The 27,677-nt window shown below is 34.0% G+C and overlaps 1 protein-coding gene across 1 annotated transcript; it reads right to left on the bottom strand.

Moving 5' to 3' along the window:
- LOC149793250 (centrin-3) lies at window positions 1-27,583 on the bottom strand. Its single transcript, XM_089967219.1, has 6 exons — window positions 27,483-27,583; window positions 19,035-19,170; window positions 13,697-13,811; window positions 12,403-12,517; window positions 10,444-10,520; window positions 1-6,427 (listed from the first exon to the last, which is right to left on the bottom strand). Exons 1-6 carry the CDS (start codon window positions 27,497-27,499, stop codon window positions 6,384-6,386), a joined length of 504 nt encoding a protein of 167 aa, XP_089823345.1. The 5' UTR covers window positions 27,500-27,583; the 3' UTR covers window positions 1-6,383.
- Between the last annotated feature and the right edge of the window lie 94 nt (window positions 27,584-27,677).

Here is a 27,677-nt window from a genome sequence, read left to right as displayed (position 1 = left end):
TATAAATGAACTTTTAATAGAGGCTAAAATATATATACCTATGACATTTTGCTTACAATAAACATGTGAAGTTTTAAAAATCAAATTATATGTCTTATATTTAACAAATACAAGGTACCTAAAAACAAACAGTAAGAGAAATACGAAAACAAAGCGAGAAAAAGATCAAACAAAAATGAGTTTAAAGGTAGAAAAATCTAATTTAAGAAACATATAATAGAAGTGATTATCACATGGACATATACATTTGTAAATTGATTCGATCTTATAATCAGTGTAACTTTGGGATCTGTCTTTTGTGTGAAATAATAGGCATTCTTCACTTCGATTTCAATTCCTGTTGCCTGTACCAGTCTCAATTAATTTCATTTTAATTTTAAAGCTCCTACACAACACTGTTTCTAAATTCCACAGAAATACTCATAAGTTAGAAATCTTGCAATATAGTTCTTAGAGTAACAAAATATATGTTCAGAATATATTATTTCTATTGTTTGTTCTGCACTGTTTAATGCTAATCAGAACCTCTTACAAATCAAGAACATTTACATGACATATATGTCATAACCCCTTATGGCTGTTCCGTTAAAACATACCTGGGACCCACTTTTAATGTGGGGTACACACCCATAGATGCAAGTTAGAATTTTCTTATCATTTTAATATCAAATCTGAAATCAAAGTTCCCTGGCATATATTTTATACAAAAGCTACCTTGTCTGGGTACAATGTGTATTGAAATGGAATAGCCCTTATTAAAAATCTGTCAATAATTTCCATAATTCCATATTCAAGTATTCATTATTAAAAACTGCTTGTGAAAACTGTTGTTTATAGAGTTTCTAAAGATTTCCATTAAAAGTTTTCATGCAGCACAATTTGACAATACGGTAAAGGAGACAGCTTGTTTGTTTGTAGATTGCTCGAGCAGCCTCCTTTAGGCAACTAAGATTGACCACCTACAGAAAGTTTAATTCCACTGACTGACAAAGTCTTTTTAGGTCTTAGCTGTATATAATGGGAAACCCTTTCAAATACGTACTTGCCAGAATCACAAGCTTTTGTCATCATGTTTATGTTCAACCAATATCTGACAGAGCATTCTTTTCAAAGTTGGATTCAACTAAATATCTTAAATAGAACAAATACATTAGTGTTGGCCAATCTACATCGGGTAAATATTTTTAGCTTACGGGCTGTATATCCTTTAACAATTATAAACACAGTCATGTCAAACAAAGTGGATATACAGTGAAACCTTATACAACCCAACCTCTGGGGACCAAACATTTTGCTTTTGAAATAAAGTGTCAAGAAACATTTAAGGAATGAGATACTTTCATAACTTTGCTTAATAGAAATAAAAATGATAATCATAATGTTTAAATACTCAATTCATAATGTTCCTATGCCAAAGTATTCTCCATTTTTCGACAATGTTGAGTTTACCATAGATCTGTATTCTATGATCAGGCTTGTTTTATTATGTAAGGACAGCATGGTCCTATGATGCTTAACTGTTAGTTCTGTGTGTGTGTGTGATTTGGATTTATAATGTCGCTTTAACAATTTTCCAGTCATATCACTATGATGTATGCAGTGTGGCAGTTTATAGCAATGTCTAACATTGGGGCATCATGCCACAGACATGCAGCATGATGTTCCACCCAGTCACATTATCCTGACACCAGGCCGACCAGTCCTAACACTAACCTCTTAATGCTGAGCGCCTAGCAAGGCCGCTGTTAGTACCACTTTTGTAAGTCTTTGGTATGACTTGGCCAGGGTTCAAACCCATGACTTCCCACATCCGAGGCAGACGTTCTAACCAGTAGGCCACCAGACATGTGAGTAAAGACAAATATGTCATGGCTACTTAAATACCTGTACCTATTAGTATGCATCCTTGAAAACCAACGAATGTGACATTTACAATACTGTTGCAGCCTCAAATGGAAAACCATCAAAGCATTAAGCCTGTTTAATAATGCCCATGTATTTAATTTTTTTTATGAAAAGAATGTCACATGGATGATTTATACAAATGAATTTCATTAGTTACAATAAGCAAATAAATATAATATTTCTTGAATGGCTTATCCATATGCATTTAGTTATCAATAAGTTACCTTTAAAGCTGTGCCTTTTTATGGTGTACAGACTTTCAATTAGCCTATTATTAGTCAGCCCTAATCTGTGTTGTCGTGTCGAGTATTGTTTGTAACTTGCTGTGAATTTGGGACATATTTTCACGAACAAGCCTACTACAGTATTTACTCACTGTAAACAAAAGGGTCCAGCATAAGTCATTAATTTTGTATCTAAAACACATTTCCTTGTTTGAAATGAGTTTTGGCTTTATGATTTTGTTTTTCTATTTAAGTGTAAACTTGAAATTTGGGATCAAAATGTCTTTAATGGAATAAAACATGATGATAGTAAAGAAGAAAAAATGTAGAATTCAAACTCAATCGGATTCTGGTATAGAGATGGTTGAGGTGTTTTATTGCACAATGAAGACCTGATGTGTACTATTATGCCTATTCACACACTATCCATTTGTTTTACTCTGTTTACAGCCCACAATGCATATGTAAATACAGATTTTGCTGATTTTTCTATACTTCCACAAAGCTTTAGGTTTTCTTTTCCTTACATTTTCTTTACTTACTCTAATTTAAATGACCCTATCTGACAGGAATAATCAATATTGAAAGGTGAATTTTATTTTACATATTAGAAACAGTTATTAGGAAGACTTTACCACTCTTTTTATCTCCAGCCTATTATCAATCATTACACATAGATAATGCTCATTAAACAGGACAAAACTGTGAATTAAAACAAACTATTGTTCTCCATTAAACTTTTCTGATGTGTACATATAGTCTGGCCATAGTTTCTCAGTACAGGTAAAACATCCATAAGTGTATGTCATTTTATTTTAACATTTCAAAGGCTTTAAGAACCATACATGAAGTTCAGAAATATTGCTTCTTAATGATAGTTATTACTAATTTCAAAATATGGCATCTAGACAATAGAAGTGTGTGTGTGTGTGTGTGTGTGTGTGTGTGTGTGTGTGTGTGTGTGTGTAAGATTTGGATTTTTAACGAACATTAACAATTTTTTAGTCATATCACTATGATGTCTGCAGTGTGGCAGTTAATAGTGATGTCTAGCACTGGGGCATCATGCTGCAGACATGTAGCATGATGTCCCACCAGTCACATTATCCTGGCACCAGGCCATTCATCCTAACACTAACCTCTCAATGCTGGGCGCCAAACAAGGCAGCTGTTAGTACCATTTTTAGAAGTCTTTGGTATGACTCGGCCAGGGTTCGAACCCACATCCTCCTGTATCCGAAGCAGACCCTCTAAACACTAGGCCATCAGAGCAGTCAGACAATCAAAGGGTTTAACATGAAAGCATGCCCACCTCAAATGCATCTTCCTCAAAAAGAAACAAAAATATATTACATTTCAATTGATATCAGCCAATGATTTTTATTAATCTTTCATGGTCCTGACAAAACAGGTAATTCATTAAGTTTAATATAGGTATCACATACAAGTGGTACAAATATATGTACTGGTCCCATTCAAGCCTGTGTCTTGATTACAATGGATAATTAAGCATTATTTTCCCTACTTGTAAGTCAAGAAAATATAAAAGTAAAGAACTATGTGATAGGTTAAACAAAAAAATAAACAAAAACCCGAAACTGCTTTGTCTACCTGTAAGATAAATATTAATATTTTGCTAAATCCAGTAATGACTGTTTTATGATAGGTTGCAAGGCGATTCATTATATCAATGAATGGCATTGAAAGCTTGAAGGAGTCTGCAGGTCTGAAACCTTAAAATCTAAGTGATTTTCATGAAATAACCTATGCAAATTCAAACAGTCATAACTTTAAACTGTTTAGTCTAATCATAAAAGTTTCAGTACCTTGTTAAAATTTATAAATTTCCATACCAAATTTAATTTCACCAAGGGAAAAGAAAACTTTAAGTAAAATGCTTCAAGTAGGCAGAGGCATCTGTGCTCTGCAGATAGGACAGGTGTAAGAATGTGTTGCAAAAAATATCACTAAAGCAATGAGTCATTTAACTTTACTTTGTATTCTCTGCTATTTTATCACCTTTAAGGGAAACAAGTGCATTTTTATTTTCATGTTGTGATAAGTAATGACAAATAATATAATCAATCTTATCTGACAACTGGGAGTGTATGAAAAATAACTAAACAATATCAAACATTCCAAATGGGTCTGAAGTCAAAACAATGAAGAAAAAAAAACTATGAGTTCATCACAGTAGAAGATGAGGCCTATACCATACTGACAAAGATTGTACAAATTTTTTATCAAAATACATGTAATGGCAAAATAATTAACAAAGTAACTACAGACATTTCTTTAAGCTTGCAGTCACAATTTCCTCTGCCATCATAGGTGTTATAATAAAAGCAATATAGCAGAACGATTGCATTATTAGAATTCGTAATTTGAAAGAAAAAAATAGAGCAAACATTGCAGAAAAAAGTTGCTTATAGAACTTATGGAAATATACATTATCCATGCAATAAAATGCAAGCAAATGTCTTTGACTGATTAAGGAATCTCAACGAATATTTAAAAAGGCAGACAGAGAGACAGCTATAGAACACATACACAAATTCTGGTCTAAGTTTCCAGACAGTAATCAACAAATTTAATTTTAAGTATGAAAAACAAATGAGACAACAATAGTAAGGACATAGACCATGTCATTAAAAAAATATCAATCAATAATGAAGATAAGAAACAGCTATAGCATTTTAACATGCCCATGTTGATACATTAAGTGTATTCCATAAAACTTTGCAATGATTACAAATATAAACGTAAATTACAGAGAGCATGGCACATAGCTCTTATTACAATGTACACCAATATTCTACTTGAAAATATAGAATTCTTTACCCAGAGGTTTGCATAAATAATGAAATCTGAACAGATCTAAACACTCAGAAAAATTCAAAGAGCTTGAATCAAATGAATTAGACTGATTCTGAATTCTTCTCTAACAAGTCAATATTGTACACCTGGTCACAAACCAGTAAAATATTTTGGAATAAATGAATAAGTATTTATATGTACAAAAATAAATATTAATTGAAAACAGATGCATATTCTGTGCAACCTAGATTAGTTTCTTTATGCAGTCTGTAACAAAAGAAATCACTATGGGGTCACAAGATGGCAGCCAGCAAATGTATGGTCACCCCAGACATGTAAGAAGTCAGTCAGTTTGCATGTGATTATTAAATGCTATTAAAGTGAGCACTTGATCCATCATGATTCATATCCCACCTTCAATTTCCTAAAGTATTTATATGACACAATTACAGTCTTGCTGATCATTAGGTAATTCCCTCATACCCTTCCAATATCAAAATGGGAAGCTACTGGTAGCTCTCTCACATGCCCACATTGGCCAAGCATGACACTCAAACCCACATGAATAGAGGTGAGATGGCAGCAATAAGTAAAGGTCTGCACTTTAGACCACTCAGCCACCCAGAATCCCATATTAATGTGTAATGTTTGGCATATAAGCAGAAAAGAAAAGGACAAAAAGTCTATACTCTCAGAACATGACATTTTAAGGATTCAGAGAATTCTGTCACTGCAGTTTTATCGCCTTTAATTTGATCATAGCCATTACTGCACTAAGACTTTTGCATAGCACACACAATTTAAATAAGTTTATGTTAAATGCGGGAGAGTTCATGTCACACTCCTGTTGTTCATCAGAGCATTTGGCTGCTCCTTCTCTTAAAAATAGCAAACATTTATTTCTGCTCTCCCCCGACAATTAGATTTCTCACAAATTACAAAAGGTCAGATACACAAAGCAAAGAAGGTTTTGAATTTCGTATGGTATGGAGTTATACAAATTTCAGTGAGAATGTAATTCTGCAATATAAGAAATTTCAGAGCTTTGGTAAAATTCGTAATGGATCTGCTGCTGATTATGGACTTAAAGTAGATGTTCTTTTTGTTTAGCAGAAATCCACAAAAAGGCCTGCTGTAGACCATTGTAAAGTATCTACAGCATGACCAGCAATTGATACAAACAGCCTGTGAAAACACTTCTGAAAACAATAAAAATGAGACCCTACTAATATTATCCTTTTGAAATATTGAAAGTGATGATTGGAATGCAAATTAAACAGGAACTGAAAACAAACATTACATTTAGACTGAAGGCAGAATCTCTTCATTCTAACTGGTGAACACATGTAATACAAAATGTGGAGCACACTTCCTTCATTTATTACTGTCAAAATGTGAAAAAGATTTGGCAACAACTAAAAGATCCTATCTCCCTGTTTATGTATCTCCAGTCATAATGGCTAAGAATTCCTCCTCATTAACTGAAAAATAAAAACAAAATACAAAAATAATAAACAAACTATGCAATTAGTTACATTATTTAATTAATCAGCTAAACATAGTTGAACAACTTTTCATTTGTTGTTGTAATAATCAATGTGTTTGTATGTCACAAATCTGAATGACATCATTAAATTCTAAAAATATAGTTAAAGCAAGGACGAGGAAATTGATAGAGACTTCAGCATACAAACGGATGGCTAAACTGAATCCTACAAAAAATGTTAAATTCTTCTAACAGTGGTATAATACATGTCAAACCTATACTTGGAACTAGCCTCTTCAGTTAATAACAACCTCATTAAAGGACCAAGTGATAATCCTGTACATATGGCCCTCAACAACTTGATATATACGACCTCATTATAGGACCCAGTGATAATCCTGTACGTATGGCCCTCAGTAAATTGATATATACGACCTCATTATAGGACCCAGTGATAATCCTGTACATATGGCCCTCAACAACTTGATATATACAACCTCATTATAGGACCCAGTGATAATCCTGTACACATGGCCCTCAACAACTTGATATATACAACCTCATTATAGGACCCAGTGATAATCCTGTACATATGGCCCTCAACAACTTGATACAGTAAAACCTGTTATGAGAGACCGCCCCTTCTGCCAAACAAAAGCGGTCTCTCAAGACAGGTGGTCTCTCATAAGAGGTGTGTGAAAATGGACTGGTTTTCAGGGTCAATAGTTAGCATTGTTGAAAAATAAATAATACCCATACTCACTGTACATGTATCATATCCTTTATTCATGAATCTTGTTAAATAATGCATGCATTCCTCTCAAAATATCTTTATATAATAAAGATATACATCTATCAAACGAGAATAAAATTTATATTTCAACATCACATTAATATACACAAAAAATGAACAGTTAGATATGATGTATATATCTTATTTTATACACTTATTCACTTGTTTTTTTAAAAGAAATCCATTATACTTCTTTGTTGACATGTTTTACTCAGCTATTTGGTCTGAACATGTATCTCAATTATTGCCCTTTCATGAATCAACTTCCCACTTACTGGTATGTTTTTACTCCTTGCAACACAAAACCACTCCCATACTCGCTCGTTCAGATCTCCGTAAACTGTCCGTCGTGCCGTGGCATATTTCCTCTGTGCTTGTGCACCTTTCTGCCATTCATTTCTAATGGACTTCTTGTCTTTGATTACATTTTGAACTTGCGTTTTACCGACGCTTAAGCTGACTGCTATTTTGCGAGTGGTCTCGCCTTTTTCATTTCTTTCAATGACATTAATCCTTTCTTCCAGTGTTAAAATTTTTCTTTCTTTCAGCGGAGATTCTGCCGTTGTTATTAGTGTTGACGTTATAAAGACTATCGGTTTTGATCAGGTTTTGGGGAATTGTGGAATAAATATATATTATGTACCAATGAATGAAACCAAAAGACATAATTAACTCATCAGGAAACAATACTGTACATTTATTCTGAGACGAAGTTTAAATCAACAGCGTTATAGCTCGATAAACAAATGTTCCGACCATCTGCACCCACGTAAACAGATTGTGGCTTGGTGAAACACTAACAAAAGAAATAAAATATAATTTTAAAAAAATCCAGAAATGATTCTCACTTACTAGTTTTAAAGACAATGAGCTCATTCACCCTCCAGGCATTATGGATTAAATGGAAAGAAAACGACGTACTCAAACCAACACTGAAGCCCTTTCAAACGATTTCTCACTTGGACATAAGGACTACCGGCGTTTTGTGAGTTTTCATACAGATAAAGAAAAAATACAAACCTCTAAATTGACTGCGTATATCCATCATTACTCCCTTTGATGTTACTCTTACTGGCTATTCACATGACTTCGGCACTACAATGGCGGTTAGTGACATGTACTTTAGTCTGGTTTACTGCAGTTTACAAATGACACCGTACGCTGGAGTTGTAAATTTCACATAACTGATACTGTAGCAAGACAAATTATTTTTAAATACTTTATTAGAACAATCTTTGCTATTTATGCAGTCTTTGTTACAAAGGATTAAATGATGGTTAGAGGTGTTTATCCCGATATATGGTTGTTCAACTATAGTGTTATTTAATGTGCACTTTGTTTGCATACTACATTTATCCCGAGCTCTTGTGTTTACAAAGGATTAAGTTAAGGTCAGTGGTGTCAATCTGTTTTGATTTTTTGGCGATGCGGTCATTCATAGCAGTGTCAAAATGCATATTTTGCCAAGAAATCGCGGTCGCTGGTCGCGTTCAGCAGGTGGTCGTTCATAACAGAGTGTTTATATAGTAAAATCGATCCGTGCATTACGATTGTGGTCGGAAATGACAGGTGGTCGCTCATAGCAGAGGTCGCTCATGACAGGTTTTACTGTATATATGACCTCATTATAGGACCCAGTGATAATCCTGTACATATGGCCCTCAACAACTTGATATATACGACCTCATTATAGGACCCAGTGATAATCCTGTACATATGGCCCTCAATAAATTGATATATACGACCTCATTATAGGACCCATGATAATCCTGTTCATAATACTGCCCTCAAACTAAAGGTCCAAAGAAGCAATGTTTGTGGCATCAACCAAGTATGAGATAAATAATATAAACCAGGAAAGCTGTGTTTATTCTACTTCTGCAAATTTTTGGTACTGGTCACAAGTCATGTGAATTCAAACAATTACCAAACTGCAGCATCACAAAATTAAATGCAAAAATTTCTTTAAAAACAGAAAATCTATGAAAATTTAGCAATATTAAGATTAATTCATATTCCATATACATCATGCAACCCAAATATATCTCACTCACATGCAGTCAGAGTAAGTCAGGATTGGCAACTTGTATAAAAATTTTACAATGAAAACTGTCTATATGACATGCATAGGCACAACATTCTGTTTTATGTAGAGAGATATTCTCGAATTGCAAAGTAAACATGTCAGTGAAATTACGAAAAGAGATTAATTATTGCTGACTTTAATAAGCAGATGGTATTTAATACTTAGAAGTATCATGCTTAAAGTTTGTTTCACTGTATTCTGATAAATTTTCTGAATATATCAGTAAAACAAGCAACTGTACAATATAGCTCATAACAGTCTAGTCTTCTTATTTTATTGATAACCAGTATCAGTGTCAGTGACTTGCAATATATGTTAAAACTTTGGAAACCTGAACATCAGTCACTCTAAAGAAAAAAGTCTTTGTTTGTGACTGATGATTTTTTGTTTTTGTTTTATACAAAACTGATTTACTTGACATACTAAAATTAATAGAAACCTGACCGTTTAAGTTTCTCGACTGCTGTTTCTAATTTATATATTTAATAACAGTCTGGATCCTGCGTCAAATGAATCCTAACGAAATAAAAACAATGTATTTTGCCATCAATATGGTCGATGACAATTTGTACCACTACAATATGGGCATGTGGGGATTCAACAGTTTGTGAGAATTTAGATCAAAGTTAGAGAATACATCAATATGAAAGCATCCATAAACTTTATTAATCACCATATGCTTTGCTAGTTGACTTATACAAATATTAACTGCATCGTATCTTTGTTAAGGATCATAATATCACAGCTGAACATAGCAACAGATGATGTCCAATACTAATGCTGACTTGTTGAAAAATGCAAATGGTGAGACTGTCAATGTTTTCAATAGAATATCAATACTATGATAATCTTTAAAAAATGGTGACTAATTACTAAAACACTTGTACTTTAGAATTAAGCATTACTCAATAAGCTGCTCAGTCTGGCTTGAAACGTTCATATGCCTGTGGCCTTTGACATTTTGAAAGTATGAGAACCTCAAATTAAATATTTGGTCCAAGAAAGTTCCAAGTATTTGCGGCTGTATTGTATTTTTTCCAGCAAAGGAGTCAAATTAAGGCAATTATGATTGATCAGTTTAAAGAGACCAAACTTATCTAAACAAGAAGCAAAAAACTGATTTAATGCTTACTCTCTCCATCGCCATCTCTATCAAACTCATCAATCATGGCTCTAAGTTCCTCATCTGTCATGTTCTCACCAAGTTCCCTGGAAAGACAAAGAAAACCACATAAGACGGTTAAAGATAAAAACCGACTCTAAATCATACTAGTGCCCCATATGGAAGCCACAGCTTATTCTGGTTCCCATCAAGATAAAAACCAATTAAGATTACACAACTCTGTTTGGATGGAATGGCAGACCAGCAGAGGGTAAGCTTGAGCAGTTTTCTTGTTCAATCCGACTCTACCGTGGCTATACAAGATCTTCACCATACTAAGGTCATGTTAAAAGAAAGTTTTTGCTTTAATGCAAAAATTGGGTTTATTCAAATTATTTTTCACCTTTTATTTTTTAAGTTGTAAACTGCTTTTAATAATTTGTTCAAAGTGAGCCATAGAAATAGTATGAAAATTAAAGGAAAACTATGACAACTTAATTACCATTACACAAAGCACTTTATGAAATAATGTTTATAATGGAAAGAAATCAAAGTTCCCATCTGATGCAGAACAGTAAAATTCCTGCATGTGCATAATTATGCTAAAAGATACATGTATATGTAATCAATCAACTTGAACATGTAATCAATCAACATGAACAAGCAATCAATCAACATGAATGGACTTTGTGGCTAGACAATTTTTCTGATATAAACTCTGTCAGGGACAGGGTGAGATGATATCCAAGATATTTAAAAAATGGTATTATTTTCCATATTTTGCTCATTTGTCTGGTTTGTAACCCTAGCTAGGCTACTAATAAATAACACCTGCAATGCTGATACTGAATATTTTGCCCAGGTAAATGTATAAAATTGACACCTGACATGGTTGGGCTTATGGCATCAAGATTTCACTCATCTGTTTAATGTGCTGACTCATAGAAAGAATACAAATAAAAAGTAAGAGTGCCATAAAACTCATTCAACTAAATCTATTACAGAACTTCACCAGATTCAGTGAATGTCCACTAGGCTTGATGAATACCCACCATCCATAGTGGACACTTAATCCTTTTCCCCTGTGGGGACGGAGTGGCAGAGTGGCTTAAAGTGCTCACCGTTACAGATCACTGCCATCTCACCTCTGTCTGCATGGGTTCGAGTCTCGGGCTCAGCCAATGTGGGTATGTGAGAAAGCTTGCCAGTAGCTTCTTGTGGGTTGGTGGTTCTTTCCAGGGTTTTCCTAGGTTCTTTCATTTATACTGGCTGCCATGTATAGCCTATCCTGTGCTGAAAAATGGCGTTAAAACCTATAACAATAACCTCTGACCTTGTGACCAAGTCCACCATATTAGGAGGGCAATACAATATCTGTGATGTACTGTATCAGCTGTTTTTAATGCTTCCACTGACAACATTTTCAGTTAATCCATGTTTATAATTAAGGAAATAAAAGTGGGTTTTACAGCTAGATGATATACTAATCAATCACCAGCTGTTGAATACATGTAAAAAAAATGCTCCTTAGTTTACTTTCCAGTGAGAATTTAATTTTTCTTTGGCTTTAAATAAACCTGATTCATGTCCAAAAAACTTGCTGTTCTATTTAAAATTTAAAAAAATTTGAAGGTCCAGTTATTTCGGTGAATTAAGGTATGTTAAATTTAACAGCAAATAACCTTCCACACTATGAATTTTGAACAACTTTATGGCTTCCTAATACCTATATTGCCATTTGATATAACTTTCCTTTCATTTCTTATTCTTTTCACTGTAATAATTTTCGTACTTAAAGCACAGCATTATAAAATCTGAATGGCACAGGATTATGTTACTACATCTTTATATTGAATTAAACTATGGAACACCAACATGCCTCATTAGCCTGAGGAAAGTCTCTGGTTAAGATATCACATTCCTCGAACACTTGTTACATGAAGAAACCTCATTTTCGGAGGATAATGTATCCTTTTTAAAAAAATTTACCTTGCTACTCTTCTGAGGTTACGTAAACTAATTTTTCCTGAGCTGTCATCATCAAAAAGCTTAAAAGCTTTGAGAATTTCTTCTTGAGGGTCTCTCTCCAGCATCATGTCTGTCACTGCAATAAAGAGAATGCTATAAACCAGAACATTTTGATGGATATTCAAGACAAAAAAAATACAGTCACTTTAATAAGATTCTACTTATAAGACTTTCTTTGAAGAGCATGTAGGCCATAGCATTATCTACCTGTAAGTTTGACTGAACATGGTATTCCACATATCATGAACCTTGGTTAAAAAGACAAACCACCACTGAAAACCTTGTTTCTTGAAATTAGAACATCATGTCCATATAAAGAAAGAATTAAGCTGAACTGTCATTGTGATTGGTAAAAAAAATCAAGTGCCCAGTCAGTGTTTGGAGGAGATTGTATATTGCCAGTGATTTTCAAATCAAAGAGAGAACTAACTTCATTTTGATGTGAACAATGTCACTGTCTCAAAGCATACTGTGCACTTTTAACAAGAAAATGATAAAATAGCAATTTATACCATGCATTTCGACCATATGATTTCTCTTCAGCACTTTAGAAACCACATAATGCAATTACTTTTAACTGATAGGATTACCAAGATCACATCACTGTAAGTATGTATATTAAATAGTTAATCAGCTGCAACTACAACAAGCAACTTAGTATTTATACATTTCAAATTTCACCAAAAACTGAGTCCAAAAGATTCATATTCTAGCTAATCTCTCTAAACATGTAGTTGTGAAGTTATGATTATTCCAGTTAACATCAGCAACCATTGTAGTTTGAATTGATGAACAATATATGAAGACACCTGTACATGTGTTTGCATGTACATGATATAGGGGTTATTTCAAAGTACATGTACTTTAGATATGTTTTATACTGCCATTTTCAAGTTTAAGAAATTAAAGCAATTAAATTTCAAGCTCTAATGGCAGTTAACTGAGTATTTTTACTTGTCTGTAATTACAATACTGTAATCTAAGTACTCCTACCTTTTCAAATTAATTACATGTGCAATATAGAGTTTCTGTTGCACTGTTTTTTAGACCTATGGTCAAAATATATTGCATGACATCTGTCTATACAAGTATAAACACTTTCAAGTAAGCATACACTGCATTTAAATATACTGTACACATTTTCAACTGGAAGACAAAAGATTAACAAATGGGGCATTAATAATAAATTACCAGTCATGTTCAAAATCCCTGAAGTGTTTTAGATGGTATTAATTTTGACGAATGAATTACTCACTGACTTCATTGAAATCTTCAAAAGTAATTTTGCCAGTTCCTTCTCTATCATAATCTCTAAGAATCTTCAAAACATCAGCTTTTTTTACATCGAAACCAAGAGCTCTCATTGCAACCTGGAGAAAGAAAATACAGACATAATAGTGAATTTGGCTAGTAAAGTAAAGTTTAATCGTAATGCACATTTTACACAAGTACCATGAATGGTACATCATATGCCTGGCTTTTGCTTAATTAATAGTCATCTATGTAGAAGCTGCAACAACCCAGTGAAAAGAAGAAAAATTCACCTATTGAGGCAGCAAGGAATCTATTGTTGATGACTGTAAGAGGGAGTTGAACACTCAAATCAGCAAAGCAAACCAGGCTTCTCTTGCTTCAAAATATCTGGAGGCCTACAAACATAAGCAAGATGACCAAACTAAAACCATTCAAAGGAAATGTCCTCAGTGTGCTGCTGCATGCGTGCGAGTGCTGGAAAACAACTGCATGTCCTTCTATCAAAAAGTGACTGGAAACATTCAAAACCAAATGCTTCTGCAGAAGCTGACATATTTTCTGGCTCAAAACCATCTCAAATGAAGAACTCCATTGAACAGCTGAGTGGACAACATACATCTCAGATGAGATTAAGGCAATGGAGATGGCTGTAGCACAGGTGATATCAGAGAGGATTGATGATATGAAGACACTGGTAGGGCATAGCTGACTCTGGAAACTAATGAACTTGACCTTTGGTCAGGGTATGCAGTCCTCAGGCATTATTTACTTGTAACATTTATCATATTTGTGACCACTAGATTCCAGAATCAACTGGTTTCTTTAATACCCTAAGTGTAAGTCACACACAAAGGAACTTACTCTGGGACAATAGTTACCCTGTCAATCCCATTTTTCTTTGCACAGGTACATTTCTATCACATGAATGACTTGGTGTGTTGTACTTAATACATGAAACTCAAATTATGATCCAGTGATTAACAATGGAAATTTTACTGACTGACATTTAAACGTCGATGAATGATGAATACACATTGAAAGACCAAAATGTCATGCATGATTTACAACTGGATACCATTTCAAGAATCAAATGATCCTAATTTCTATAAAAAGAAATAAAGAAAAAAGATCTTGTCTATTCAGTGCATTTAGAGAAGGCTGATCAACTTATTGTGCAATATGTTTACACTTTTACTTTATTCAAAGAAATCTTAACAAACTCACACACCAACTTAACAAGAGGAATAAAGTATTGATCTTCATTTGAACAATGTAAGTTTTCCCTACTGTTTATGAAAAATAATCCTCTAATGATTAGACAATTAAATTCCAGATGACAGAAACTTTTGTTTAAAATAAACCACAACAAAAACGAGCAAATTCTAAATTTATGAAATCATGTAATGACACCTTCACTCAGCTGACTATACATGTTCAATTTTAGCTATACATGTATTGCAAGGGACTGGCCATTTAATTTATGGGGCTAGATTGTTCTTTCCAATTTGGATAATTTTTTTTGTTATTTCATTCATCACAAGGAATGTCATGGTATCCTTTTTATGTTTAAATCACACCTCTATGATCCTGTGATTGAATGTCCGAAGTAGTACAAGCTATTACTGAGAACTTGTCAGGGCCGGATTAGGGACCCTACCCCACCCTGTTAAAAAGATAAACGTAAACACCCATAAACATACAATACAGTCACTTGAAATTTGACTGTTGTTGTATTCTTGCATATATTTAATGCATATTATACACACTTTAAGTAAACAGACACAGACTTTTGCTTCTGTGCCCTTTCGAGGAAAGTGGGGTGCTTTTGAAATTTTGGATCCCCTCAAACACTAGAGCAGATCCAGCTGAGTTTGTGTTTTGGATAACTATCATAACTTATGCAATATTGTTTCACATCCATTAAATATGAATGCAAATGTAAACTGTTTGATGTCTATCATTTGTTATTGTTCTTTTCACTGCAGAGTGCAATAATACAAAATTTCATATTATACTTAACAAAGAATATTGCATAAAAAGAGCAAAAAGAAATAAGGAAATGACTGTCTGTACATTCTGGTAACATAGTGTTGTGAGATTAAAAAAAAAAAATAAGATTCATTGCGTCAAATGTACTAAAATTAAGTTCATTAGCACTTAAGTTTTTGTTTGATGTTAAGTAGAGGATTCCATAATAAGCAGGAGAAGGCACTACACTAATTTGAGATAAATGTAGAGACCAAAGGATCATTTTATCAATTGATTGATTAATTGAGAGAGATGAGGAATCAATCCAATGACTTCCAATGAATCCATTTTAGCTGCAAAGATACCAAATACAAAAATCAGCTAAATACTATTGAAAGAAACTGTTTTACATGTTTTATTTTTGTTGTCTTAATAGCCAAACACTCCGACAGTCACAAACAGGAAACTACATTGAAATAATTAAATGTCTTAGACCTATATTATGACTAGGTTATTGACGCATCAATTACATGTGATTGATTAGTTTTTCTATCATGATAAAACTGTTGTTTTTATATTTTCCATAAAAGAACAATCAAATAATAGACACATGTGGATAAAATCACACAGAATGCCTTAAATTTGTTGAACACACATTTAAGATTTGACAATTTTCCACATTATTATTCATTTCAACAATACACCGAGGTCAAATTAATTAGAAACAATTACCAAACTTCCACTATTAATGACGGAACCATAACTTGAGCAGTAAACAACAAGTAGGCAAGAATCATATATACTCGCGTATAGGCCAATAATTTAGGAAAATAAAAGCCCTGGAAGAAGGCTGGTCAGCTTAGCCACTAGCCAAGGTGTAAACTTGAACTATTTTAAGATTTTTTTGTTGACTACCATACTGGCTGTAAATCTTGGGACACAAAAAAATAATTTTTCCGTGTTCTAAGATGTATTGCATGTGAAAAAAATATAATCTCTGTGTCCCAACACTTACTAAACTGTTATAAACTACTATGATTGCCTTGGTTATTTAAATAATGGTAAAAAAAGACTTCACAATTCATGGGATGGTTCAATTTACCCATAAGACCAGGTTTTACTATAATCTACAGTACTTACAGAGTGCAAATCGTACCTAGCATCATTTCAATCCTCAAATTAGATACAGATTTGCTTTTATAACACTTCAGCTAGTTGGTAATAACCGTTTCATTTACGTTGATCCACACACTCACAAGTTACTCTACTTTGATGACATAAGTAATACTACAAACTTAGGTAATCTTTATGAAAAGGTACACACATTCAATTGTGCAAGGTATAACCAGCATAACTGTTACATGTTCATGAAAGAATAGTAATAATAAAGGCTAAAATTCTGAATATAGATCAACTAATATCATAATCAATCTATCTTACTTTTGTGTTTTGGATGAAAAAAGTCATAATTTTCCACACAATGTAAAGCTAGATGTTTCAGCATCTCCTCTGTTTATAATTGGCAAATTTGTCTTTTATTTTCTGACAGCAATAGAATCCAGCTAATCATTAAAACCCTGAAACTGGCTTGGATTAAAAGGGAATTTTGACAGGCAACTCAATGAGGACTTTGATGTGTCTGTCTGCGCCTGTTCAGGTCTCAGATTCAGCCAATGTGGGTATGTGAGAAAGCTTGCCAGTAGCTTTCTCGTGGGTTGGTGGTTCTTTCCAGGGTTCTTCCTCCACCATTAATACTGGCCGCCATGTATAGCCTATTGTGTGGTGAAAAATGGCGTTAAGCCCCACAACAACAACTTTGATGTGTAATTGCCTTTCAGTCAGTAATATTAGCATGATTACCAGAGTTTTGTAAAATGGGGTGCAAGGTCGCTCACATCAAAGCAAACTACAGCTCAGTTTTTATGGTATTAGCATAATGTTTGAAGCATTATTTCTGAAACTTCATTATTGTATTTTAGATTATCATTAAAGTTAAGTGCAGTGGTGCTTATGATTTGAATCCAAAGGATGTACTTCATTCAGCGGAATGTACTTCATTCAGCTCATTCAAACCCACAACGTACATGCAATGACACCATGATGTAAATATGCTCACTAGCTTAATTGCGAGTGTCGAATCAAACCTTATTGCTGTTCCTTGTTCTCATACTGGGATAATATTTTAATGAGTAAGGTATTTGCACTTTCAAGGCGAAATAAAAAAATAATTATCTGTGCACTGATATAAAAGTCTAACGCAATAATACATAAACAAACAATAATCAAGTCAAAAGGGAGAGATTGTTTTACAACAACCAACAAATGCTCAATTCCTGTCATCGTCCGATCAAGTTAAACACAATTCTGAATTAGGCAAAAACAACAAGAAGACAGACAGTGCATAAGTTTAAGATTTCTTTGAACAAAGTAAATATGTAAACTTGTTGCAAAAGGTGTTAATCAGCCTTCTGTAAATGAAAAAAGTACAGTAGTATTAGCACAATTTTCAAGCACTGAGACTGTTTTATCTAAAATCTGATTTGGCATCATATCTATTACACAGTCTTCATCAAAGCTAGAAAATGTGTATAATCATCTGATAATGATGTAGATACACTGGCATCTCTCTCTCTCTCAATCTCTAAAGTGTACGCTTGCATGGTTATATACATTAAACCATGCCCATTTGAGAGAGACCAAGTCCACTCCACATTCATCATTCTCAATGACTGTGACAGAGTGTTGTGTGTGGAGCAATTCTTTGTGAGCCGAAGTGGCAACACCATCAGAATGCATGGAGATATGGTGGATGGATTTATCCTAATCCTCTCCACCACCACCACAATGCATGGGGTTCCGAAAATATGTGATTTGTAGTGTACACAACATAAACAACAGGAAATTCCACTAAGCTGATCAGAGTATGATTACTCTGATTGGTTACCTTAGAAACAGATTACTTTGTATAATATTCTCCATGTAGCTATACCTTCAATGCAGGTATTATCATCTGCAATCCTAATTATGTTAAATTGTCAACAATTGCTAATTATTTGGTTAAACACTGCAGGTGCTAAGACTCCAAAGAAAGGAAATAAAATATAAGTTCAAAATAAAACCGAAAAAGGCAAAGAAAATATATTATTGATGGCTGTGTGCTGTAGAAAGAAGAAATGACAACCTAGTGGTGGGGAGTAAATTTGAGTGAGTAAATACAGATAGTTACATGAATTACTCAGTGGAAGGAAGATGCTCTTGTACACAATGTGAAAAATATTAAATGTGTTATGATTAGTAATAACAATTTATTTTATTCATATAATTCTGGCTACTAACATTATTTCTTCTGTGGAAACCTAGAAACAGAATACCTTTAATTCATGGTAGTCAATTGCTCGGTCTTTGTCTGTATCAAAAAGGTCGAATGCCTCCTTTATTTCCTGCTTTTGTTCCTCAGCAAGCTCACGCTTCTTTTTCTTCTTTGTCTTGTCAAGGGCAAACTCTGCTCTGAAACAGAAACAAAAAAAAAAATGAGTCAAATTAGAATATTTCACTTAGGAGTCACAGTGTTACTCCCTTATCAATTCACTTTGTGGGCACTCACCAGTTAGTATGTACTTTTGAGAGAGTGACACATGTAAGGTGAAGTTGTTTGCATTTAAAACATGCACAATGGAGAGAATGTTGGCATACCTCTATGCTACATTAATGTAATGTGGATATTTCTTTGGATATTGTACCTTTGGAAATTGTACATGATCTAAGCACACTGCTAACTAAAATGACTGCTCCCTTGTGATAAAAAATCAGGCTGAATTAGTCTAAAGTACACTTTCCATAGCAGCTATTAAAATAGGGAAAATGAATTTTGCAGACTAGACAATACCAGCTTCTGAAAGTGCAATGAATGAATTACCAAATATATAAAATGCAAAAGAAGTTATTGGCTCTTTTTTCATACAATTTACCTCTGAAGTTCAGGAAGTGAAAATGACCAAGTGGAGCTAGCACTTTTTTGAAAGGTGCAAATTTGGAGTAAGGCCTAGCTGTATACTCTATAACCCATATTACACCCATGAATCATACACCAAAATAAAGGGAATTAAAGGTTCTTTGAATTATACCTAAGATATACAATGTCTTTTTTAAACAGCCAGTATAACCAGTGAGGAAAGCCGGGGAAATTCTTTTCTTTAAAATTCTAACCTATGCAACATGTGAAACTGTAGAGTGCCGCCATTACATCACAACTAATTTAAGTTCCTTATTTACATATGTACATCTTTAGCAAAACCTCAACAACAATCATCAAACAGTGAAAACTGAAAAGTTCAAAGTCAATGGGTCATTCAGTATTGGATTAGATGACTAACACTGAATGCTCTGCCTGTAGTCTAAACTATGGTTTCCTCAGAAGCCAAGTCAGCTCCAATTGCAAACTGCACAGATCAGACCAACTCTTACATGATGTGCCTGTAGATCCAAAGATGCTAGGATTTTATTTAAATGGGGGCAGGAGGTAGAAAAAAGATGGAGAGGGGGAAAGAAGAGGAAACCGTCATAATTCAATACTAATATAACACATAAATATTTGTCTCTTTTCTGGATCCACTCAGAAGTCAAAATACTCAAAATATGTACTCAATATCCCCTCTAGTTGTATAAGCTTTAATCTGTTCCTTATCTTTGTGTGAATATCATTCTGTGCTGAGATTCCAATGTAACATTCTGCTATCTGAAGGGGCATATACCTAACAAGCTTTAAACCAGCTTGAATATGTATGAAGGTGTTCTTTATGTTATATATGACTGTTTACAGCTCATAGGTGTCAAGTCTTGGATATCACTGGTAATCTGCTGACTAAGAAATCAAATTTCTTATGTTTCATGATGCTGCATAAGGGTTTTAAATTCATCATTGCCAAAGTCTGCTTGTTCCGACAGATGTATTTTGATCATATATATACTTACTTTTCAATATCTTTTTACATTCTTATTCATTAAAGTTATCCTACTGAAAAATGTACTAAAAATGTTTTATAGCACAAGAACCCTTAGTACTGAATTGTTTGAGAAAATAAAATTAAAAACTGAAATCTAATATTAAGCTGTTTTATTTCAGATAGGCCTGATATATTATCCATTTCTACATTTTGAAATGCTGCTGAATAGGAGTTTACCTACATGCTGTCTGCTTTGTCCATCCAAAAATATTTATTGGATATACACCGTATGTTTATTTTCAGGCTTAAACCGCATGTATTTTCAGTAACACTTTTCTAGCTCTACTATTCCAATATATGTAAAACCTTTCAAAAATCATTATCACTATCATCAGCTAGTATTTGCTGAATGATTACACTAATACACCATTTTCCCATGCTACCACTCAAGGTGGCCATGATCGTGACTGCTTAATATGCAAGTGCGATGCACTGAATGCAATTCTGACCCTTTTTTAATAGCCAAATGACAATCAGGTTATCACTAGATTTTATTCGTCATTTTTGGTTGACCAATGAGAGGGTAATATTCCATTAAGCTCACTGCCTTGTATAGTCTGGCATGCCTTAAAGGTATGGTAAGTCAAGAAAAACTACGGATAGCCATACAAAGTTGAATGCTTGAGCTAAACCTCATTTCCAAATTTATTATACTACACAATTAGCACCGACTCTTAAATAGGTCATGCAATAAGGGAGAAGTGTCCTCCCTTGTAGTTTTTTACAGTACATGTATGACTAATAAGTAAATTGTAAGTAATGATACAAGCCCCTGTGTTATTGTTAAATTCAATTATATTAATCCTACAATGCTAAATGCCTCCCCTGATATTTATGTTTAGGTCAACGTCTTACTGACTAAATAATGGCATTGTGTAGCATGTTCACTGACTGAATGATAGGGCAATAAGGCCAACTTTTTAGGAATATCGCACAAAACTGGCAGTCCATATTGATGCTTTTCCACAAATTGATGTCATATTGCTTTAGTTAGACTTTACTTACTCTGGTTTCGTTTTCCTAATGGATTTAAACTGTGATGAAAGCAAATGGATTGTCACAGAATAAGGCAAAAATAACTTGGTTTCACCTTAGAATGATCTGATCATTTCCGTCGTACATGCATACAATGTTACCTAGGGTGGATACTTGTTTTTCTAGGTAAGCAAGCAGAGGTCTCACTAGGATTTTAAAACTAAGAGTCCAGGACTCCCATTTTGGTAAAAATAGGAGTCCCACCATCAAAAGTTGCAGTCCCTACTTTCCTACAGAATCAACAAGGATGCGAGTGCATCTATTTTTAGATGGAGAGGGTTTTGTAATGTAATCACTCACTATAATATAGCTTCATTACAACAGTCCACTGACATGATCGCAAATTTATGGTTTTATTTATTTGTATATGCACTTGTAGCAATCTTAGGCAATAGTATCTGATTTGCTTCTTTTTTCCCGTATTTTCGCAAATACATGTCAAGTCAGAAAACAGCTTAGATCTTAAAGCGCATCTCGTGAATTCCACAACATAGCATTGTTCCATACGTTTCTGACCTACATAATTTGCATTTTAAAGTTAAATCTTTATTAAAATAATACCTAGGCTTTGGTTTCAATGATTTGTATATTTTTTTCTGAATATATTTGCCCAATGATTTAAGAAAAAAGACAATCATATAAACTGGTACATCCCAGACTTAGCGAAGGCCGCCACTATTTCCCGTTAGGCCTACTTGATCACTTACATTTTCTAACTAATTTTATGACGAAATAGTGTATAAGAGGCAGTTAATATATATCCAAATCACTGATTCTGATCTTAAAACACATGTTTGTATATGTTTTATCATCAAAGGATATCATGCAGGAAATTGATAGTTGCTACCTTACTTGGAAAAAGGTTAATGGTAAATCAGCTATCAAAACATAATGCTTGTGAATGGGCAAGAGCTTGTTTGTCAACATAATTTATATAAAAACTAGGCCTAGCTCCTGATACCTTGATGAATACATTTTGCTGCAACACTAGAATTAACCGGGCTAAGGCGAGGGGCATTAAAAAAAAATATGGTATGGTCAGTCAATGTACCCACTAAATAATTACTGGGCGAAGTCGTTTTTGCTTTCCTAACAGAAGGCGAAGTTTACATTCAGAAATGAACACAATAACGAAAGCTAAAGTTGTCTATTTGATGTACTTTTATAAATGACCACATGTACATCTCTGGGTCTTTCTGCCTCTGAATTCAATCATTGTAAATATCAGTACATTTTCTCACCTGGCAGCCAGTCAAAGCCTTTGAACTTGCCACCTAGCTATTGCATCATGTTCTTTTTTATGTACTCTTATAAAATGGCAACATGTATGTACATCAAGGAGTCTTTCAGTCACTGAATTCTGTCATTGTAAATATCAGCACAGCTAATTGATCAACACATTTTCCCACAAAGCAGGTGGCTGAAGCAGGACTGGCAAGTCTTTGAATTTTGCCGCACACCTATTACATGCGTACGGAGGACTCCCACCTCAGTGATTTTCTGCGTCCCAGATAAAAAATTGGCATCCAAATATGCGTAATTAAGCATTTCCAAGATCTCTGGCAAGTGAACTAGCATGTATCTCGTTGTAGATCACTTGAGTTACTAAAAGCACGGTATGCACGGGTATTTTACCCTGACTATTACTCAGTCTCCTGTGGATTTAAGGCAAGTTCAGTTTCTAACTGACACACTGGTCTATGGATCTTGTCAAGGAGAGAACGTTCTCCATTTGTGTTCTCCTGCCATAGGGGTAAGTGTTACATTTGTATTTTATTTGATATGTTTAGTATATTCAATTTTTAATGTATGTCGTATCGTGAAATTATGTCTTTACTACTATGCAGATTTGAAACGTTGCTAACTTTTGAATTACAAGTTGCTATTAGAGTTTAATTTAGTAGCATGTATCTACAGAATTTAATTCCGCACCTATTATTATGACCAGTTTGGTTTTACTGTAGCTGTTTAGGGCTGTCTGAAGCTGTTAAGAGCTGTCTATAGCCTCTGCATGTATGTCTATGTCTGTGTGCATGGCAGATCCATGAAGGGTGGGCGTGGCTAATACAAGTGTGCCAACCCAATTAAGGAGAACTGTGTAATGTCGGTGCATATGTGTGCGGGTATCTCAGGCTATCTTTCTGGCAGTCTGTGTGTCAATATGGAAGATGATATAACCATCAAGGCCATACAAAGACGAAACCACTAGTTTGTTAATTTGTGCGCATGTTGGATCCATGAAGGGTGTGTACGGCCAATACAAATGAGGGACATACCAAGAATTCGGGAGATTTGTGTGGTTTGTCAGTGGACACATTTGCAAGTTTTACAAATATTTATGAATCATCCAGCTGTACAAATGAATGACTGAGTCATGGTTGTTTCAATTGGTTGTTGTTTCAACTGAGTACAAGTGAGTCATTTTGATTACATAAGATTATTTGAATCTTTATTTTGATTACATGAGATTATGTGAATCTCACTTTCGTTTCAGGAGCTTATTTGAATCTCACTTTCATCTGAATCTTTATTTTCATTCCATGAGATTAGTTGAATCTCACTTTCATTACATGAGGTTACATAAGATTATTTGAATCTTAGCCATACATGAGAATACATGAATCCTTTTTAGTTAGACATATGTTTGGAGCATGAAAGAATCATTGCATTTGTAATATATATATATATATATATATATATATATATTATTTTATTTATTAATTTTATAAATTTTCATCTTTCATCACATTGTGTTGTGTTGTCATTCAATCCAAGCACCCATTCAGGTCTATCCTGTTACATGGACATGTTTTCAAGTTCTGTTGGCCTACATTTCAGTGTGCTAGAATGTAATGGAAGTCAAGAATGCCAAAATCAGTTAAAACGATGATAAAGAACTTGAATGAAATGAAGCTGTCTAAACAATTTATTCAATACTGGTACATTAATATTTGTTTCTTTAAAGAAGAAACATACTTCAACTTAATCTGATTTCAGGATTCCCGGCTTCTATGGCATTACAGCCAAATGAATTGTAGGTCAACAGAGCTTGAAAACATCCATTTGCTTGTGTGAGAATTTGAATTTATCAAAAAAAAAAGACATCAGAATAAGTAAAGACCATCTAAAGCATTATGACTTTAATTGGTAGAAAAGTGTTAATATGGGCTGCCAAGTGTGTGAAATATATCTGAAAATCTGACTTATCATTCCAATGTTAGTCAACCTTGGAGCATGCAAAACAATGCCATTATTTGGTCAGTAAGATGGCAACCTAAAAAAAGACAATTATAAGGTGAGGTATCTTACTCTGTAGACTCAGGAATAGTAATATAAGACATCAACCCCGATACTTATGTTATGGGGGTCAAGGTCTTACTGTCGAAATAACAGCAATGTGTAGCATGTTCTGATGGAAATTAACAATGGAACAAGCAGTCAAATTTTCAGGAATATCTCACATGCCTGACAGATTATATTCCTTCGGATGGACTTGAAAATTGTATGCCTCTTTCCAATGGAAGCCAGGAAGTCCGAAATCAGTACAAAGGATAATAAGAATTTTGAATGAAACGAAGCTACCTAAACACTTTCTTTGACATTAATATATTTTTATTCGTTTTGTTAAAGAAATATGCTTCAAGTTCACCCTATTTTGGCATTCTTGGCTTCCATCACTTTCTAGCCAGCTGAAAAATAGGCCAAGGAAACTTGAAAACATGTCTGTTTTCCTGTGTGAGAATTTGAATTTATTAGATAAAAGACATCAGAGTAAATAAAGTCTGACTAAAACATTATGACTTTAATTAATAGAAAAGCATCCTTATAGGTTGCCAAGTGTGTGTGTGATATTCCTGAAAATGTGACTTTAATTACAATGTCAGTCGATATCAAAACAAGCAACACAGTGCCATCATTTAGGCAGTAAGACCTTGACCCCCAAAACATAGATATAATCAGGGTCAAAGGCTTAAATTGAAGGACTAGACTAGGGATTAGTCCTACAACGCAAGACACATCACCAGATATTTTTGTTCTGGAGGGTGATGGGTCTTACTGCCTAACTGATGGTGCTGTGCAGTGTGTATTGATGTCAACTAACAGTGTAAGGAAAAGTCAAATTTTCAGGAATATCACACACAACTGGCAACTAATAAAGACACTTTTTTACAAAACAAAGTTATAATGTTTTTACCAGACTTTACTTATCCTGATGTTTTTTATCTAATAAATTCAAATTCTCACAAAAGAAATGGACCTATTTTCAAGTTTCGTTGGCCTACATTTCAATTGGCTGGAAAGTGATGAAAACCGGAAATGCCGAAATTGGGTTAACATGAAATATTAGTCTTTAACGAAATATGTTATGCCTATTGGAACTGTAAGCAATATTTCGTTTCATTCAAGAAACATATCCCCACATGAACCTACTTGAACATACTTAGGCGTACCTCAACTACTATCACATTGCAACAAATTCAAATGTATGTCAATGGAACATGAAAATACATCCATTTGCTAGTGTCATATTTTCATTCTGCCAGGATAAAGACAGCACAGTAAGTATATTAATTACACAAAAATTAGTGGAAGAGTCTCACTATAGGCAGCCAAGTGTGTGAGATATTCCTGAAACTTTGACTAATCATTCCGATGTTAACCAACATCAGAACAGGCTATACAAGACCATTGTTTGGATAGTAAGACAGAGCAGTAAAACAAAAACAAAAACAACAGGTGCTACATCTTGTAGGACTATAATCTGATAATACAAACCTGTTTGTTTGTACCCCCCTACCGATTTAAATAATGGAAACCTTTAATGTGATAAAAAGTGCAAGGAACTTAGTCAATTCATTCATTAATTTATAGTTTCTAACCTGACTCTGAGTAGAGTGGCCCTAACACTGTCATCTTATGCACATTTCATGCTAAACGTAAGTTTTCAGTGGAATAGATGGACATGCTTGGATCCATTTCCAGTTTCTGGACAAGTCCATTTTCAGCAAAGGGGTGTATCACGACTACAGATGTACATACATAAGTCGTCTGCTTCCAATATTTACAATGTTAAATCAAGCAAAGGAAAATTTGCTATTTATGTAGATTTAACAAGCGGTTTAATTTCTATGTTCATGTATACAGAGGGATATAATTCCAAACTCTCAACTTTATGTAATTTACGCAATTATTCAGCAGCTGCCGAACAGTATGAACTACGTCATTACGTTGTCTGATGGAAACAAACTAGCCTACAGTGTACGCAATATGGCGCCGTGTTAGTATGGAAAGTCCGTTAAGCATGAAATGGTGCAGGGGATGCCAGCATTAATGCCATTCTGGTCACAATCAGGTTAGAAATTATAAATCAATGACTCAATTGACTTAGTTCTGTGCACTTTTTATCACATTAAACGTTCTCGTTTCTTAAATCGGTGGGGGGGGTTACAAATAAACGGGAATGTATAGGCAGACTATAGACTTGAAAGGCGTCTTACATTGTATGACTAAAGTAAGGTTTGACGCGCGAAAGTAACACTGATGCTGACCGCTTGGTGGCAGTGGAGTTAAAAATTATAAACCAACGAATGAAATGAATATGTTTTGTACAATTTGTGTATTTCTTATGTTTTTCGTTTTAACATCGAAAGATAGGGTACAATCGCGAAAACATGTAATACATTTAACAACGCTGAAATGTTACGCATTACAATGTGATAACATAAATAATGTACGAATGCAATTTTTACAGATTGCAATCATATTATGTATTACGCATACCTCAGTGCTAAACTCATATTTTTAATCTTGAATTGGTATATTAGAGTATAGCAAACGGATTGACAGGTACAGACAGATCAAAACACGGCGCCAGATAGACTGGTTTCATGTTTCTAAACCAATTTCAAATTTTACTAAATTTTGTAACAAGTGTAGGAGTAGCAGTCAGATGGTTTTGGAAAGTCTTTGTACCGT

Source organism: Sinohyriopsis cumingii, chromosome 8, assembly GCF_028554795.1.
Source record: "Sinohyriopsis cumingii isolate HCF-2022 chromosome 8, ASM2855479v2, whole genome shotgun sequence".
Taxonomy (NCBI): domain Eukaryota; kingdom Metazoa; phylum Mollusca; class Bivalvia; order Unionida; family Unionidae; genus Sinohyriopsis; species Sinohyriopsis cumingii.
Note: the sequence above shows the minus strand (reverse complement) of the source record. Positions and strands in the feature narration are given on the sequence as shown.

Coding starts and splice junctions, on each gene's coding strand:
- LOC149793250 (XM_089967219.1), bottom strand. Junction 13,812..19,034: donor TTGACTACCATGAATTAAAG/GTATTCTGTTTC, acceptor TTCTTTCTCCAG/GTTGCAATGAGAGCTCTTGG. Junction 12,518..13,696: donor TGAAGATTTCAATGAAGTCA/GTGAGTAATTCA, acceptor TCTTTATTGCAG/TGACAGACATGATGCTGGAG.